Source organism: Ambystoma mexicanum, chromosome 3p (genome assembly GCF_040938575.1).
Source record: "Ambystoma mexicanum isolate Mex_15411 chromosome 3p, UKY_AmexF1_1, whole genome shotgun sequence".
In the NCBI taxonomy this organism is placed as follows: domain Eukaryota; kingdom Metazoa; phylum Chordata; class Amphibia; order Caudata; family Ambystomatidae; genus Ambystoma; species Ambystoma mexicanum.
Genome location: NC_090925.1, coordinates 874,350,515 through 874,370,014, shown reverse-complemented (window position 1 = coordinate 874,370,014; position 19,500 = coordinate 874,350,515). Strand labels below are relative to the sequence as shown.

The following is a 19,500-nucleotide window of genomic DNA, read 5'->3' as shown; positions in this document are numbered from 1 at the left end:
CCTGCATCTCCCATTAAAAATGAAAAAAACAAACAAAAAAAAAATATATATATATATAAACCAAATTTGCTGCAGGAGTGGTGGCTTGGTCCTGAAAGAGTGCTTTTGTAAATTTGGTGTAAATCTGTCCAGTATTTTTTTTTTAAACAACCAAAAATTAGGTCAAAAACAATTACTGATATCTGGGTCCGGTCTGCAGACTCATTTCCTAGTTCGGTCTACAGACAGGCCCCCTATTGGCTCAGGGGGCGGCATGAGGTCCGCAGACATCAGACACGCCCTCTGATTGGATGGTGAAAAGCATGAGGTGCAGCAGATTTTCCAAAACGCCTGCCATGTTGGATTCAAGGACAGCGCCCATTGTCTGTGAACTTCACAGAGAAACATATAAAAAAACACGACATTGCACTTATCAAAGAAATGTCTGCGGAGGTGAGGGGTGATGAGGATGGGATGGGATATCGCCATAAAAAGCCAAAAAACTGGCGTTTTTGTTCTCCGATGTCCATTAACAGTCTGGGGCAGTGCTGTGGTGTTCGTAGACATCTGAGATGTTCAGGGGGCATCTATGTTTATTTCTGCACTACAGAGTTGAGAAAAGCCATTTTTGATTGGCCTATAACTTTGGTGCCAATGAATGAAACTGCATGAAACTTTGGAATTCAATTCTAGACCTGATTCTGAATGTTTTTGCAAAGTTTGATGGGATTTTGGGATTTTGTCAAGAGGGGTCACAATTTGGGGGAGGGGTCTCAACATTTTTATATGGCCTATAACTTGTTGCCGTTTGACGAATGTGGACAAACTTTTCAGAAAGATTATAGCCCCAACCTTGATTCTGTGTTCAAAGTTTGAATGGATTTTGCCACATGGGGGCTAAGTTATATGTACGTACATTTTGACACTTTTGAAAAAATACAACATGGGCGGATTTGCAGTAAACCTGTCTAAGTAGTATTGGCAAGGACCTGAAAGCATGGTTTTGCAAATGTGTGCGTGTTTTATTTTTTGAAAAGTGTCATAATGTAGGTGCAAACAATTGTGATATATCTTTGGTGACTGAGGTATAGCCTGTGACCAAGGCCATGATCCGGACAATCTGGCTACTGACCATGACTACGAGGTACCAGCAATGGGGTTAAAGTGGGCATAGCTCCCAGGGGCCGGCTACGTGGTAAAGTTTCTTAAAATTGGGAAAGGTTTGAAAGAGAAAAAAAGGTTGAAGTGCTGCATGGGATTGCAGCAAATAAGCACGAGGAGGGTCAGCAAGAACTGGAAAGCATGGTTTTGCAAATATGTCCTGTTTTTTTTTAAAGTTTAAAATGTAAGTACAAAACACAGTGATATAACATTCGTGTCTGAGCAATAGTCCTGGCCGTCAGCAAGGGGAAATGTGTACTGTAATGTTCTTATTAGGGCATGCAGCATGGCCGTAGCACTAGGTTTGACTGGGAAAACATATTCTGCTCGCGGTTACAGCCTGAAGTTGTGGACTAGACTACAACAAACCTGCGCAATGAGCATTAGCAAGGACCTGAATGCATGTTTTTGGAAATATGTCTTGTGTTTTATTTTTCAAAAGTGTAAGAATGTGAGGCCACCAGGGGGTGCAGGCAAGATGGCTGACTGAGCCTAGAGTTCCCGTACAAGCCCCGGGAATTCCGCAGAGACAGAGGAGAAGGAAGACCCCAACCCGCTCATGAGGCCAATAATAAGCTTTCTGAGCTGAAGCCCAACCAAACGTTCAAGGTCCGGAGCTCGGAGGTGCCCCCAGGCCTGAGCTACACGACGGGGAGTGTGGGCGCCCCTCCCTCTCCAGGACTCCGCGCTACGCCACAGAGCAACGCAGTGGGAGAAGTAGCAGGTGAGTCCCCGCAGACACGTATCATCACAAGCACGGTGTGCAACAGCCTCCACGCAGCACCGACGAGGATGGCACCGAGAGAGACTGTGGTGTGGAAGTGGGGCTGCGTAGCTCAAGGCGGCGCTACTGTCCTCCCTCTCGGCGGCCGCCCGAGCCCGGCACCACCAGCTGTCCCCGGGGCCGGAGCGGGACCGCGCCCATGCCACTGCCCGCCGGAGGAGCGCCCAGGAGCAGGGGCCCAGAAAAAAACACAAGGAGCCCATCAGGGAAAAACCCCCAACAACCACTGACAATGCCCATGGCCCGTGTGGAGGGGCCCTCCATGTCACAACTGGGAGATCATTGAGAGGCTTAAAGGGCACACGTCCAGAGGACCCCAAGAGCTCACAAGCCCTTGAAACCAGGCCTGAGGAAACAAGCACCATCGGGTCTCCCCCAACCTGGGGCGACGCAGGAGCGCGCCTAAACATTGCCTGGAGGGGGACCCAACACTGCTGGGACACATCTGACAAGGTGAGGAGGCAGCACGGGGGGCCCCGAGCAAGCAGCACTGACCCACGCCACCCATGCAAGGGGGACTAGCCAATCTGCAACCATTATCAGAGGGTCAGATCCTGCAGGCCCATATACCCAGACAATGGTCCCCCAACCACGGGGGCCCATAACACCGACCACGGGAGAGTCACCTTCAGGTGCCTAGCGACACCAAGAGAGGGTGTGCTGACCCCAACCGGACCCCCTCCAGCCTGGGCCGACATGGGAGCGCACCTGTCAACACAGCGGATGGGAAGAATACAGGAAGGGTCCAGACGGCTGACTACATCTAAGTGGTCACCCCCGAAGCTGGGCCACATACAGAAGCACCATCTGCCCCGCAGGAGCCCCTAGGCCCAATCTCATCTTACACAAAGCCCACACCCACCATGGATAGGGCCCACACACCGGGTCCCAGCGCTCCTCAGCCCCTAAGCGACCCAGCTCTAGGCCCAGAAGGACCAAGAGATCCCTGGAAAGATACCCTGAAACAGGAGCCGGGTGAGCAACCAGCGACCCACCCACGACCCAACTCATCCGTGGACCCACTGGCCACAGTTAGGATAGCCCTACCACTGAAGCCACTGGAGCACCAGCCAGGAGAGAAATTGGAGTAGGTTGGGGGGTCAGCTACCACAACACGAGCTCTACAGGACCACCCCCACACCCTACCTGGGCACGACCTACATGAGTTGGAAAGAAGCTCTTTCCAAATTCCAATTCCGAGCCGACGAGAAAGAAATGGCATCCGGAGGCCCACCTGCCCCGGACCTGGGTGCAATCCAGAACAACATCCAGGTGATCCTAAAGGAGATCCGGGGGATAAGAATGGAGAAGGGGTCCAAGCTGGCAGACCTCACCACAAACGTGACAACCCTGGAGGATCGCATGGAAGGGGTCGAAAATTACCAACTCTCCACTGCACTCCTAGATACTCAAATGGAAGCGAGGTTCATGGAGGTCCAGCGGCGCGAAGAGGAACTAAGATTCAAGGTCAATGACATGGAAAACAGGGAAAGGAGAAACAATTTACGCATTTTCGGCCTGGGACAGAGCCCGCTTGGCCTGGAGGGCAAGATACACAACATCATACAAATTATTCTAGGCACAGAAGCCGCTGAAGACATCAAAATTGACAGAGTGCACCACGCCAGACGTGGAGGCAAGGGCCCTTGTTCGGTCCTTGCGAGATTACATTATTATAGAGACAAGGCTAGGAACTTGGAGAAGGCTAGGACTCTTGGGAACATACAATATGGAGACTCCAAGGTGGCCGTTTACCAAGACCTCTCGGCCCTCACCTTGCTGATGAGGAAGAAATGCCGCAACCCCACCAAATGGCTCCAGGAGAGGGGAGTTAGATACCGTTGGGGCCACCCCTTCTACTTAGTATTTGAATGGAAAGGAGAGAAGCACCACCTCGTATCTGAAGAAGACATCCAGAGGGTTACAGAAGAATTACTGAATGACCGGGCTGGCTCCTCAGCCGACCATGACTGAGACACGCGAGGCCCGGGTCGTGGCCCCAGTGGCCCAGACAGTTTCAGAGGCAAGGCAAAAGTAAAAGAGGCCCGCAAGTTTCAGAAAACTAGACACCCCTCCTCGGCATCCGAGTGACACCTGAAATGAACCAGACGCCGTAATACAGCTTTCAATCTAAAATGCCACTGGCCCGACGACCACATACAAATCCATCAGAGAAACCGAGGACCGAGGCTCTTAGACACTAAGTTCACATGCCACGTTGGCACCAGGTTCGCTCCCGAGTTGGAGGGGCCAGTGTGATGTTCGCCGCCGAAAGCCGGGACATGGTTGGTCCGGCGGCCCTGCCAAGGAAATACCAGTGAGATGGGAGTTGGGAAGGGGGCAGCACTCAGAAGACTGCAGTGTGAGACCCACTGAGAAACCTAAATAGGCAATGGCTCTGACAAGAAGTTGAGGCGGGGGAATCCAAACAAACTATGACACCCGGGGCTGGGGATGGTGGTTTGTTGACCAATCCCGACAACCGTCGTTGGATGAAGATTTATGCCTCCACAGATGGGAAAGGGGGAATGAACCGGGGCGGAGGTATTAGGGGGGGACAAGCCTACAAGGTTTGAGGGGAATGGGATCAGCCAGATCGAGCTGGGGCTCTTAGCTTCACAACGGGCTCCACACCGGAAACAAATAAAGGAGCACAAAGAAAACACGATCAAGGACGACAATGGTTGAAGGCAGGATAGGCACGCTCAATGTCAAGGGGGTTATAGGTCAAAGGTTTGAATAAAAAGGATCGAATGACCAAAGGGTCAAATCAAAAGGACCGAAAACCAAAGGGTCGAATTTCTTTTTAATTTTATTTTATGTTATTTCTTTTTGGGGGGCCCCCCATCCCAGACCCCTGTTTTGGGTGCAAAAAACACTTTTGTTTTACTATACGAAAACCAACAAAATATATATATATATTTTTTTTAATTCGACCCTTTGGTTTTCGGTCCTATTACCTCGACCCTTTGGTCATTCGATCCTTTTGGTGTCGAACCTTTGACCGGACACCTGTCAAGGGCTTAAACTCTCACTGACCAGCAACATGTTCCGCAAACAACAGCTGATGGTACTCTTCCTACAAGAAACCCACTACAAACAAGGGAAAGAGTCGCCAATTAAAGGTAAAGAAATGGGGAGCAACTTCTGGGCCTCCCATAGAAGTTCAAAGAAGGAAGGGTGGGCATTCTTCTGAACAAGACTCTCCACCTCACAAATATAGAAACCAAGAGGGGCTTAGGGGGCGATTACTGGGGATCAAGGGCACTTGCGAAGGAGAACGTATCACACTGGCCACCCTATACGCACCCATCTCTGGTCAGATACGGTTCCTGACACAGATCTTCAGGCTAATGGACGAATGGGCAGAGGGGGCCATAATACTAGGAGGTGATTTCAACCTCATAATGGACTCCAAACTGGACTGGTGGACGGCAAGAGGAGCGGGGCCAAGGGTTGTCACCAAAGACAATTTAGCTCTACCAACTCTCCGAAGGGAACACTACTGGGCAGACGTGTGGCGCAAGGCGTGGCCAGGCCCGGGGGGATACACCTTTTTATCTCCCCCACACTACACCTATACAAGAATTGACCTGCTCTTAACCTCAGAGGAGGGGGGAGGGGTGGCCTCGCACCCCAGGGTGGAAGCAATAACATGGTCTGACCACGAGCTGTTGGTGGCAAACTGATCACTGACCCTGTCCCCGAGATCCTCCCGATGTCGCTGCAATTACACACTCCTGAGCGACCCAGTCTTCAGAGACTTCCTAAGGAATGAGATGGTAGCCTACTTTGAGACAAACGATAATGGGGAATCCAACATGGTGATGGTATGGCAGGCTGCAAAGACCACCTTCCGGGGTCTCCTAATAGCCGAGGGCTCCAGACGCAAGCGAGAGCGAGGGCTTATTGAAAGCAAACTCTGAGAAGAACTAAAGGCCCTGCGCGCGAGTCTCGGCCTCGACGGGGAGGACAGGGAACCCCTCCTGATAGAGATGCAAGGGAAGAGACAGACTCTTCTGACAGTCCTCATAGGGGAAGTCATTAAGAAACTGAGATACACATGACAAAGGTACTACGAAAGGGGGGATAGTGTTGGAACTCTCCTAGCACGTAGAGCCAGGGGATATAGAGTGGAAAGGAGGGTGGGACCCACCAGGGATAAAGGGGGCAATGAATGCAACAAGAAGGAGCAAATAGCAGAATGCTTCGCTGACTTCTACAAGGAACTCTACACAAAACTAGGGGGCAAAGCAGTGGGAGGGATCTGGGCATACTTAGCGGAACACCCATTGCCCCGACTGACCAAGCTAGAGTTACAGGGGCTGGAGGGGGATATATGAGTTGAGGAGGTAATAGGCGCCATTAAGAGGCTAAAAGTGGGAAAGGCCCCAGGAGAGGGGGGCGGGTACACGGCGGATTTCTACAAACAGTGTCAAGCCACTCTAGAAGAACCCATGGCCAAATTGTTCAACCAAATTAGAAACTGAGATACAATCCCACCCACCTTCCTACAGGACCTCATCACTGTAATACCCAAAATGGGCAGAGATCCGGCAGACTGCGGATCATACAGGCCTATTTCCCTCCTGAACCTAGACGCTAAAATCTTTGCCAGAATTCTAGCGGCTCGTCTAGAAAGATGCCTCCCCCGCCTGGTCCACCCGGATCAGGCGGGTTTTATCCTCAACAGACAAGGCTCCGACATCATGCGCAAAACCCTCTATGTACTAAATTCGAAGGTGGTCCGGGATGAAGGGGCTCTGCTGCTGGCACTCGATGCAGAGAAGGTCTTCAACAGGGTCAGCTGGGGATTCATGGGGGAGGTTTTCTCTGATGTGGGGATGGGACCCAGATGGTTGGGTTGGATGTCGGCATTATACTCCGCCCCCTCAACCAAGGTGGTTGCTAAGGGGACAGAGTCAGGGGTCTTCCCCCTGGGGAGAGGTACGAGACAGGGCTGCACACTATCCCCTCTAATATATGCGTTGGTCATGGCGCCTTGGGCGGTCTCAGTCCGAAAGAATGAGGCAATCAATGGGGTACAGATAGGAGACTTCCACTGTAAAATTAGCCTTGCAGATGATGCGCTCCTCTACATTACTAAACCATCCCAGATGGTTCCCCACGTGTTGCAGGGCCTAATGCGCTATGGAGAACTCTCGGGATTTAAGGTTAACCTGGGGAAGTCGGTGGCTTTCATAGGGGGAAATCTATCAGAGACAGAGTACGTGGGAGATCTCCCCTTCCGACTCCAGAGTGATGGGTTCCGTTATCTGGGAGTCCGAGTCACAGGGGACCCTACAGGCCTCTTCCCCAATAACTTCACCCCACTCTGGACAGAAGTCAAGAGGGATGTAGAGAGATGGGCAACCTCGGGGCTCTCATGGATGGCGCGTCTAAACTTGATTAAAATGGTGGTCCTCCCTAAATTCCTATTCCTGTTCCAGATGCTCCCCATCCAGGTGCCCAAGACCTTCCTAACGGAAATAAAACAAACCCTCTTGAGATTCCTCTGGGCGGGCAAGAAACACAGGATTTCATACGAGGTCCCGAAGCCCAAGGAGGATGGAGGGGTGGGATTCCCGGACCTTGAAACATACTACAAGGCAGCCCAGTTGAGGGTCCTTACAGACCACTTTAATCCTGGGACGGAAAAGCAGTTGGTGGCAATGGACAACAAGGTACTAGCCCCGGTCACGGTGGATGAATGGTTGTGGGTCCCCAGGTTGCGTATCCCAAAAAGGGTCCTACACCACCTGGTGTTGGGGGTCTTGTGGTCGGTCTGGAGGGAAGGGGGTTACTACAGATGGCTCGCCACATGGCCCTCTCCGTTGAGTTGTATTTGGCCCCCCCCCCCGTTTATAGATAAAATAGCCGAACCGGCTGCATTCCAGCAATGGTACGAGGCAGGTCTCACTAGAACAGGCCACCTGTGGGTGGGGGGATCCTTCCTACCCCTGCTAGACCTGGAGGAGGCCCTAGGGTTGGGCAAACTTTCACCGTTCCTCTACCTCCAGCTCAAGGGAGTCCTCACCCAATCCCTCATGGGGAGACACCCTTAGGAGAGACCTGACAGATTTCGAGAAATTGCTAATCTCCACCCAGGGCTCCAGGGGGGTCATATCTCGCCTCTACCAACTCCTCTTACACTCGGCCCCCGGGGAACCCCCGTCAGCCCGGACACAATGGGAAAGAGACCTGGGAGAGGGATGATAAAAGATGGTCCAAAATGTGTATTCGAGCTAATCGATCAACTACCTCGCTTCAATACCGACACCAGGCCCTGAAGATATTGCATAGGTGGCATTATCCCCCCCAGAGGATTGCTAGGATGAGAGCGGGATTCAACCCGCATTGTTGGAAATGCCGGACAGAAAAAGGTGACTACATGCACCTGGGATGGAAATGCTCCATGGTCCAAACATACAGAGGAGAGGTACTATCTTGGATCAAAGGGGTCGATGGAGTGGGTAGATCCTTGTGCCCTTGGCTTCTCCTCTTCGAGATTGACGTAGGGGATGACCATGAGGAAATCCAGGGTCATATGCTACAGGTCATGTTGATGGCAGCCAGGTGCTGCCTGGCCCAAAAGTGGAAGAGCCCCCACATGCCAGGAGAAAAAGACCGGGTCAACAAGGTCCGGGCCATTTACAACATGTAGTTTCTGACACATCTTATGGATGAATCTAGAACCAATATTGAAGAACTTTGGCTCCCCTTTTTTGAAAAGTGTGAAATGAAAAAAGCACGCCCAGGGCCCGATTCGGACACTACTGGCCACTAAGGATATCGCCCCATGTGCATGGATACTGCACTAACAATCACCTCATAAATACTGTAAAAGGTTGAGCCCAAGACATCAGTGCACAAGGAATTTATAGACTGTGGCTTGAAATGTTTTCCGTGAGCTCGCTGAACGAACTGGATACCAGCTCCCGATTCATGGCTGAGGGTGCGGGAAGGGGGGGGGGACAAGGGTTATGGTTAAATTGTTTGAAGGTGAATATTGACGACATTTAATGTATAATGTGATAACCAGAAAATGCTAATAAAATAAGATTTTCAAAAAAAAAGTGTAAGAATGTAAGTTGAAAAACGAGTGATATGCAATAGAATGAGAAATCTTTTGGAGTTAGACGCCTGTCTAAGTTTTGTATGATTCATGTATGTCTTGTTTTCTTTTGTTGTTCCTTTGTGTTCAGGGGCATCTGTGGGCCTGATTATTACCTTGCGTATTTGTATTGTGTGATTGTATTGCTTGACTGATTTTTAATCGTTATTTTATTTATCTTTGTCTGCCTCCCTGCTCCCCAAACTTCCTGTGTGTGCTGTTTACTTTGGTCTCATCACGGCACTGGGGGGGAAGGGTGGGATGAAAATGTAGTATTTCTTCTACGTTTGAGAGACTAGACTTCTTAGTCTTTCTTTTGTGGCCGCGTAACTCAAGGTCACATGGCCCTCACTGCACAACGCTTGACTGTTACCATGCTTATTTGTATTGTGTGATTGTATTGCTCGGCTGATTTTTAATCATTATTTTATTTACCTTTGTCTGCCTCCCTGCTCCCCAAACTTCATGTGTGTGCTGTTTACTTTTGCCTCATCACAGCACTGGGAGGGTGTGGGGGGTGAAAACATAGTATTTCTTCTACGTTTGAGAGACTACACTTCTTAGTCTTTCTTTTGTGGCCGCGTAGCTCGCGGTCACGTGGCTCTCACTGTACAGCATTTAAATTGCCAGCAGAGAGCAGGTTGTTGCTTGACTGTTACTGTGCATATTCGTATTGTGTGATTTTATTGCTTGGCTGATTTTTTATCATCATTTTATTTACCTTTGTCTGTCTCCCTGCTCCCCAAACTTCCTGTGTCTCCTGTTTACTTTTGCCTCAGCACGGCACTGGGAGGGTGTGGGGGATGGGGGGTGAAAACGTAGTATTTCTTCTACGTTTGAGAGACTACACTTCTTAGTCTTTCTTATGTGGCCACATAGCTCACGGTCACGTGGCCCTCACTACACTGCACCTATGTACTTCCCTTACCTGGCGCTGCAGCGGGCACGCCTGATGAGCGCTGAAGGCGTGCTCAAGACAAGCCAGTCTGTGCCCATTCGTGTCACTTAGAAGACGGATGCAATTTATCGATTTGGCCCCTTCTGATACCTGCTGACCGGTGGGCTTTGTAGGTAATCCAGTTATTAACGCTGTAGAGACTAGGTCTAATTTACATCATCTGAATTGTTTACTATGTAATGCGAGGTTTTTGGTTGCTCACACTGCGGATTGCTATGACTTACTATCTGATTTTCAACTTGATTGCCTATTTGTCAGCGAAACTTGGCTCTCTGAGTTCTCTGGACCAGTAGTGGTAGCGATGCTCCTGGCTGGCTACAACATCCTCAGATCTGATCGAGTATCTAGCCATCCGGCGGTGGTGGTTCTTTTCTTGTTATTCCCATGCCCACTTTTCCTAGGTTTGAGGCACTCTTTGTGCGTCTGACTCTGTCGGCTTCTAAGACTGTTCATGTCTGAATAGTCTATTGCCCCCCTGGCTATGATTCCACGTTTGTTGATCTTTTCACTGTTTTTATTGCATCAATACAACTAGAGTATTCAAACTTTATTGTTGTTGGCGATTTTAACTACAAATGTAGCGATCCTTCTCACAAAATTGCTGCTAAACTGATTGCTGCTTGGATGATCTTTCTCTGTGGCAGTTTGTTACTGAACTGACCCACAACTTGGGTTATCAGTTAGATCTGGTAGTTGCGAAGCATGACCTTCTTATGGTATCTTCCCCTTTTCATATTACGTGGTCTGACCCACCTCGTTATACCTTTTGTATTTGACTATCCTGACCCTGCCTCAGCATCTGTTAAACGGAGGGTTAAGAAGCAGAACTGGCGGGCGGTTGACACCTCCACACTGGCCGCACACATTATTACGGCTGTAATACAGCATTGGTGCCCTATCAGAAATCTTCCACCACGGCTGATCTGTTGTGCCATTGGCTGAGATTCTAGTCCGCAGGCGGGTGTCTGAGCCTTGGTTTACTGAGGACCTTAAGTCTCATCATCTTAAACGTAGGCAAGCAGAATGCAAATGGCGTTCCTCCTATACGGTGGAGGATCGGACCACTTTCTGTACTGCTACCTCTCTATATCATGCAGCTATTAAGCTCGCTAAGCGAAACTACTATACTCTTCAAATTGAAAACTCCATCTCCCAGCCTAAAGAGCTTTTTAGGGTAGTCTGCTCCCTTCAATCAGGGACTCTTCTGACAACTCTATGCCTCCTTCCCAAGAGCATTGTGACTCTCTGGCTAAGTTTTTTATTCATAAAATTGATAATATTTGTGAGCATATCTTGTTGGATCATGATCCTTATGGGGTCATGTTTGGTGCCTCCTCTTCCTCAGCTTCAGAGATTATGCCATCACCTGATGCCTGCTGGGATTCTTTTCCATTGTTTACAGTGGCAGATCTGACCTTAGCAGTTGCGGGTATGAAGTCTGCCTCTCCCACTGACGCTATACCTCTGGCTGTGGTGAAAGACATTTTCCTGCTTCACCTGCCTCAGATTTCTACTGCGGTCAACCTTTCGTGTTCATCTGGGATTATTCCCTCTGCTCTGAAGTGTGCCACAGTGATTCCTCTTCTGAAAAAGCCGGCTCTTGACCCACTCGTTCCCGCTAATTTTCATCCTATCTCTCTTTCACCATTCTTTATGAAGTTGCTCGAATCTTTGGTGTCTCCTCTATTGGTGAAGTTTTGTGAGTCCACGGCTGTGCTTGACATTTTCCAGTCAGGCTTTCGACCGGACAGGGGCACTGACATTGTTCTGGTCTCAGTGCTCGATGATCTGACGCTTATTGCGGATCAGGGTGGAGTGGCAGCATTGATCCTTTTGGATCTCTCAGCCGCATTTGATACCATCGATCACGTCATCCTGATCAAGTCACTTGTCAGCTGCTGGTATGTCAGGTTCTGATCTTTTGTGGTTTCGCTCCTTTTTATCTGACTGGTCTCAGCAGTTGCTACTTTAACCTTTTCTTTCTGCAGTAGCAGCTCTGCTGTGTGGGGTTCCGCAGGGCTCGGCCTTGTCTCCCACACTGTTCAATATCTATATTCAGCCTATGTTCGCTCTGATCTGCTCCCACGGCTTTAGATGTTACTCGTACGCTGACGATACTCAGATCTTGGTTCGGTTTGATTTACTTTATACTGCCAATGCCACTCATCTGCGAGATTGTCTATCATCCGTGGGATGCTGAATGAGCGAAAATTGGCTGAAACTAAATGGAGGTAAGTCTGAGGTAATGGTTGTGGGTGCTGACACTGCCCCTTCTCTCTGTACACCATCCTTCTGGCCATCTGCGTTGGGTACTTTTCCTGCGGCGGTTGTGACTTAAAAATCTGGGTGTTAAACTATCGGCCTCCCTCTCTATGGCCTCTCAGATTGGTTTGGCCTGTCAGGCTGCCCATTTCCAACTGAAAGTACTCAGCAAGGTCCTGCCTTTTATTCTGCTCCACCTGCGCGCCTCAATTGTCTCAGCCCTGGTTCTCAGCAGGATTGACGATTGTAACTCCTTATATCTGGCTCTGCCAGATTATTTAGTACATCGGTTAAAGGTTCATCAAAACTCTGCTGCTCACCTCGCCACTGGTACTCTGTATCGGGAGCATATCTCACCCATTCTCAGGTCTCTCCATTGGCTTCCAGTAAATAAGCGTGTTTTTTTAAAAATCCCTTTGTTCAGTGCATAGGGCTTTCTACGCTGCTGGTCCGGAGTAACGGCAGTCAAACTTTCAACCTTATGTTCCTGCTCACGCACTGCGCTCTGCGGACCGCTCCCTTCTGGCTGTCCCTAGAGTTTGTCGTGCAAGAATTGATGACTGTTCCTTCTCAGTCAGAGCTGCCATGTTGTGGAATGCCCTTCCGATTGCCCTTCGTGCATGTCCGATTCATATACATTTCAGGAAAGCTTTGAAAACTCTACTCTTCTGGTCCCCCGCTCTTGCGATACCTCTGTTTTCAGTCATAGCGCCAGGTTGCCTCTTTGGTGTTGGTTGCGCTGTACTTCAGTACGAAAAACGTTAGCGTTTGTGTTGGCGCCCTGATGCCTGCAGGTTTCCGGTGCGGTATAAATTGATAAATAAATAAATAATTTGACAGAGGGCATCTCGTGTGCTGCTGTGGACTTCTATGGTCCAGTTCCATCAGGAAAATACCTACTAGTGGTTCAAGATCAATGCCCAAGGGACCCTGGTATTCAGCTGATGCCATTAACATTTGTTGTTGACACTGTTCCTGCACTTGACAGAGTTTTTTTCGGACTATCCCCTCACTGATCAAAGCAGAAAATGGGGCAAGGTATTTCAGTACTTTTTGCAATATTTAAACTTCAATCACCAAAAAATACTTCTCAAAGGCTGCAGGTTGCATGTTAAAGTTAAAGAGAAGTCCATACACGCCTGCTATCTTACAAAGGCCTGTCTGGCTCAGTATTAGTGCCTTGAAAGACCATATGAACATTCTTCCTCACCCCACAGATAGGTGACCTTCTGAACTGTTTGTTTGTGTAGTAACCACCTGCATTTCTCAACATATAGATGCAAGATGATGTGCTGATCAGCACGTGCCACAACTATGAGGCCGTTTGGACTAGGAGGTGAGGTTTTAGACAAGAATCCGACATCATGCCAAAACACATCTACATGTCTTCCTCAAGACTTGACGGCGATAGATACAAAGGGTTTCATGGTCATGGCTGATCAAAGAGGCAAAACATTCACCAGAAATGCCTCACGCACAATCTGGGTGTTGATGGGGATACCTCTGATTCGGATGTTAAAAGTTAATCGCTAGTCTAACCCTGAATTATTATAGCGCCATATCGCTCTAGCAAACTGCCCAAAATTTGGATTGAGGAGATGGAGTCATTGGGCCTCATTATGGGTCCTGTGGTAGCCGTGCTGGTAAAACTGGCAGGTAGCCGCCAGACCTGTAATGAATTACCGGCACCTGACATCCCGGTGCCACCAGGCTAATCCGAGTCCGCTGGCCGGGAAGTGAAGCATCAGTAATTTTGTTAGTCCCCATTCCCATGGAGTCCCATGGGTCTCCTTGGGAATGGGGACACATGAGCACCATCACCGTTAACAACGGTGCCGGTTTTCCTGTGAGAACTCTGCTGAAGGGTGTTGTCTCGCCTGGCAGGTCTGACCCTGGCAGGCAGAGTTTTATTGTGCCAGTCCAGTAAACAACAGTGCCGGTAGGTTTACCGGCACCGTTGTTTCCGGACCGGGACAGTTATAATGAGGCCCATTTTCTATTTTTCTTTAGCTCCTGGAGAGATGCTGTGCTGCCATCGCCACACGTAATCTGGAAGGGAAGGGGGAGTAAGGAGAGCAGACATTCTGGAAGGATCTTGGGATATGTAACAGGGATGTCCCTGGAGACCAACATGAAGGTCCACAGAGCTGAACACACACATCTATCTTCTTGTTTTCTGACTTGGACAGCACAGTTGGCAACTAGCAGTTACTTTTTGCTCTGAAGGTCTGCTTTTCATACAACAATTGATTTCTGCGTCTATAATGACTTCTAGGGGCTGCACCAAGCGACACTACCAGGAGACTCAGAGGTGCAATGGGTTTTCTTCTCACAGGCCTGCATCGAGAGTCCATTTCGAGGCACAGAGATCCAGGTGAAAACATTGGTGCCCAGATTACTGTTGTTCTTCGACCTCAATATGATATAATTTTTTTAAACCTTTTTTGGCATTGTTTTTCTGTAAAATGAGAGAAAAAAATATTATACGCCAATTTTTCAATTTGATTTTTACATCCTCCTTTCCCTTCCTGCGCTCTGCCTGTTAACAACCTTTTTTGTAAATAATGATTTAAAAAACTTTACAGCTCTACAGGTCCAAGGACATACGGAGCGTCTTGCACCACTATTTTTATCATGATGCACAGCAAGTCAGTTCCGGTTTCTAGCCCTCCGCATGGGGGCTGTGTCCAACGCTCATTCCAGGAAGTGCGAAAGCCCAATTCAGGCTTTGCCCTATTGCTAGTAACTGCACATACAATGCATATTAAGGAAAACCAAAGTAAAGCTTATTGGTTATTTGACATCATAATGTGCTGTTGAACAAAGGGGACACCAGAGAGGAGAAGCGAATGTGGGTTAAGAAATGGATGAAGGACAACCACCAGAACATGCCTCACCTTTCCTCATGAATGGAGAGATGCTGTGGTCCATGAAGTGTGCTGGTGTCATAGAGTAATTGGCCATTGGATTCTGCTTCATCTCCCGGAAGGAAGTGGCATGGATGATCTTCTCAAGCACCTCCTCACTAACCTCCTTCTCCATGAACTGCAGTATCCGTAGGATCTCGCGCTTTGGGTCCTATAGTCCGGGAGACAATTATCAAGTAAAATAGAGCTTACCATTGGCCCATAACTTAAATGTGGCTTTAAACCCAAACAAAGAGGCGGGGGCGGAGGGGTAATAACTCGATGTACAACAGGCGTACATACAATGAAAAAATAAGAAATCTCCTTGACATACACTCCACATCAATCATTACTTGAAAACAATGGGGGTAAGGAGGCCGGTGCCGGTAATCCCCTAACGCCCAATTCTGAGGTCCCTTAGCAGGAACCGTAAGGGACGTGTGGTCGGACCACACGTCTTTTACGGGTCCCGCTAAGGGACCAGGGCGCTAATAACAGGCTTGCTATTTGCAAGCCCGTTATTAGCGCCCTCCCCATTCCCATTGAGCCCTATCGGGACTCAATGGGAATGGGGAATGGATTGTTCAATACGGATTTACCGGTCCCTCCAGGGTCAGAATGGACCCGTAAGTCCCCATTGAACAACACCGGTGCCCGACGCGGTATCGGAGGCAGCCATGCCGCAAATAGCGCCATGGCTACCTCCAATCTCGGAATGAGGCCCAATGTATTCCTATAACAGCATTAAATAGTCCTCTTAGTGTATCCTAAGGAAAAATCCCACCTTGAGTACATGAACCATTAAAAAGTGGAGAAAAGAAAGAAAGTTGATCATTTTCATTTTCTTTAAACACTCCAAGACAGGCTTCAATAAAAACCGAGTTCAGGCAAATTTCACATGGAGGATCATTTGAAAAAGAATGTCAGTAGAAAGAGATACTTCTTCAGAGAAAAGAACATGAAACAAATATTGTGAAGTTCAAAGGATAATTAAACAAATATGAATACTGTTCAAAGGGCCCTTCTAAGACAGTTTTCCACAAATAGCATGAAAAAGGCAGTTCTTAACGGGAGGATCATGTCCGCCCTACATATAATAGAATATCATTGGAAAAAGCTGATAGGCCGCATTCAGGAGAACCACTGAAGTCATAAACAGCCACAATAAGTAACAGACGCCAAATGCCTGACTTACCAAAAAGATCAAAGTACACATGATCCTAAAATTTAAAACATAGGGAGGGCTATAGGGCTGAGGAAGGTTTATATAAAGGTCCCATTGTCGCCCAATGCCACAAAATGAAGCACCACATGTGGAAGTAGGCCACAAGTTAGCAAGAGTCTATTACGCGCTAAACGTTTTACCAAAGACACATGTAGGATAAAGTACGCCAAATTTGAACAACTCAGGGGAGAATGCTCTTTATTTTTAGTTTATTAAGTTTATACGGCGTGACAAGAGGGGGTGGGTGGGGTACAGGGATGAAGAAAAACAAAAACGCTCCTACTAGGCTTTGTGACATTCGGATCGTTCAAGTGAAGTAACAAGAAGTGCAGGGGAGAGAGGATGGGGGGAAGTGCCGGTCAGGGCCGAAGGGCCCATGGGTTCTGTGAGTGCCAAGTGGAGGCCAGGTAGACAAGTGCCAGGGGAATGCAGAGATGCAGGGGAAAGAAGGTCCATGTGCTAAGTGCAAGGGACGGGGTTGGAAGGGCTCAATGGGGTGCAGGCCCAGCCAGACAAGTGCAGAGGGGAAGGGAGCCTAGAAGGTTTAGGGGGCTCAGGGGAGACAAGTGCAGGGGGAATCTGGGCCAGTAGGGCCTGTGCCCTGTAAGAATCTGAAGGAACCAAGCATCCTGTCAAAAGAGGCAGAGGGAGCCATTAGCAGGGGCGGGCGAGAGGGAGTGAAGAAGAGAAAAGGAGGGTCTTGAGAGACATTATTGATTCCCAAATATCACTTCCTTATGTGAATGCTCAACTGGTCTTTTACATCAGTGCCCCACTTATGTAGTGGGTGACAGCACAGTAGAGTGTGCATCCAAGGCCCAGATGGCCCTGAGGTCGTCCCCTCAGAGCTTATCTTTGTGTGTGCCATGTTTAGTAGACACAGATCCTGAACTAGGGATCCTACAGGTAGTTCTGATAACACAGATCCCATATAACTTTTCGACTAATTCACTGTTAGCTGTTCTGTCCACATGTATCCTTTTGATCCTCGGTTTAATAGATTTCTCATTGGAAGAGACCAACGCCTTCCTTCGCCTTTGTTTCCCTTTAGGGTGCTTAGTTTGTAGAGAAGAGCTAATCCTCTGGTCCAAGGACGCTGACAAATGCCACAGCAAAAAGAAATGAAACAAAAATGTGGGAAAGTGAGGAAAACCTGACATTGACAACTAGTCTGCAGCCCAAATGAGGAAAGTAACTATAAAATGGCATCCTTGTGGAATGGAAAATAACTAGTCATGTAATGATGACACAATGGTCCACGATCTTGGGGCTCATATTTGTATGTGGCATAAAGATTAAAAGGCGTAAAAGCCTCGACTAAAGCGTTTATGCCTTTCAATCATGCCACGCCGCATGTTCATGCTTTTGTATGGCGGCGAGGAGGAGCGGAATGCAACTAGCATTTATGCCGCCTCTATTCGTCTCCACCATACAAATGCTGCAGCATTTGTGGTGACATGGATTTTCATGCCAACGCAAATGCTGGCGATCCCTATGAGGTCAGCCAGCTTTAAAGCAGGCGGACCCCATAGGGCTCGATTGTAAACGCTGTCCGACATGCTCGCATGGCAGGCAGCATTTAAAATGACAATTAAAGGTTGCCTGACATGCTCGCATTCCGGACATCATTTATTTGTAATTGTGAACTGCATGCATGGTAAGCAGTGTTCGCAATGATAATGATATGCTGTCTGACAAGCAAGCATGTTGGGCAGCGTTTGATTGTAATTGTGAGCGCCACTTGTCATGAGAGCATGGCAAGCAGCGCTCACAAGCAAAAGGCAGCAGAAAAGTGTGTACACCACCTTTTGCCCTGCATGTTTGCACTCTGCCATGCAAATTAACCAAATTTAGCGGCGGGGAGCTGCATACGTGTATGTCTACACGTAATGGCTAGCCGCCACCAAATTATGCATTTGTAAAACATCAGCTCCCTGGAATGGTCAGAGAGGTGAAGGAAGCGACTGGGGAACAAGTACATTTGTGCAAGTGTGCACAGCTCCCAGTGCAGCTTGCTGCATCATTCCTTCTTGTGGCCAAGGTTGTCACATTTGGCTATTTCCCTCTCAATTGAGGTCGTTAAAAATCATTTGTGACGAAAATTACAGGAGTGTGTGGTTTTGGGTTTTTGGGCTACTTTGGGCTACATGACTCGGGAGTTCAGTGAAAATTAAATGTTTGATACAGTGACATCAGTCAGAGAACACCTTATACCTATATTTTTAAATACATGTATGTTTTTAATTGAAATGTTCTTAATGTGTCTATATTTTAGTGGGGCCATTAATTTAAAAACTGTAGAAAGAGTAGAGTTTGAAAAACAGAGAAGATCAGTATGGCCTAGACAAGAATCATTTTCCTCTAAAGCTTTGGTAACAAACAGTGTTATTCAGTACCACTATTGTACTCTTAGTTGTCAACCGTTCAAGTTCATAGGAAGCTCAAAAATGGCCAGTCCAATCAAGAAAAACAGAATAATGTCGGTAGAGGTAACCTTTTTCGACAGAATCCAGTCTACAAAACAGCCTTTTACAAGACATGAAGACAGGGAGATTTGCTCAAAACCTAGGTGCCTGATGGCAGGCCAGAAACCAAGCACAAGTTCATTAAAACTAGATTTAACTCACCCAGGACAAGAGTTTTACACACTGGCCTTCATTACTTGGTTGATGGTAACCTTCTGGTGCTACCAGTGGGTTGCCGCCAACCCCATAACACTCATACCGCTGCCTGATAGCCCAGTCATACTGGGATATCAGAAGCACCGGTGGTACACTAAATCCCCATTCCCATGGAGTCCTGACTCCATGGTAACGGGGACACTGAAGTATCGGCACCTTTGTTAACGGTGCTTCAGTGAAAAGTATGCCGGTAGGGGCCTGAACTCCTGGCAGGTCAGGTATGCTGGGAGTTCCGTGCCCCTACCAGCATTTTTGTTGCTTGCTGGTCTGGAAAGCGTGCAAGTACGTTGCTACCTTTATTTCCGGACTGCCAAACTCGTAATGAGGCCCACTGTCTTCAAGGCAGGCAATCTAAATTCATGGAAGGCTGCTATAAAATTGGCGTCCAGAGCTGGAGGCCGATGAACTTTCAGTATGTTAATAGGGGGAG

At 48.3% G+C, this 19,500-nt stretch overlaps 1 protein-coding gene across 1 annotated transcript in view; it reads right to left on the bottom strand.

Annotated features, from left to right (window-relative positions):
• LOC138581041 (sulfotransferase 1 family member D1-like) overlaps positions 1-19,500 on the bottom strand; it is a 286,939-nt gene that overhangs the window by 5,641 nt on the left and 261,798 nt on the right. Inside the window, exon 7 of the mRNA XM_069652069.1 lies at positions 15,156-15,336. Coding sequence (XP_069508170.1) covers positions 15,156-15,336 — 181 coding nt within the window. The remainder of the gene's footprint in view (positions 1-15,155; positions 15,337-19,500) is intronic.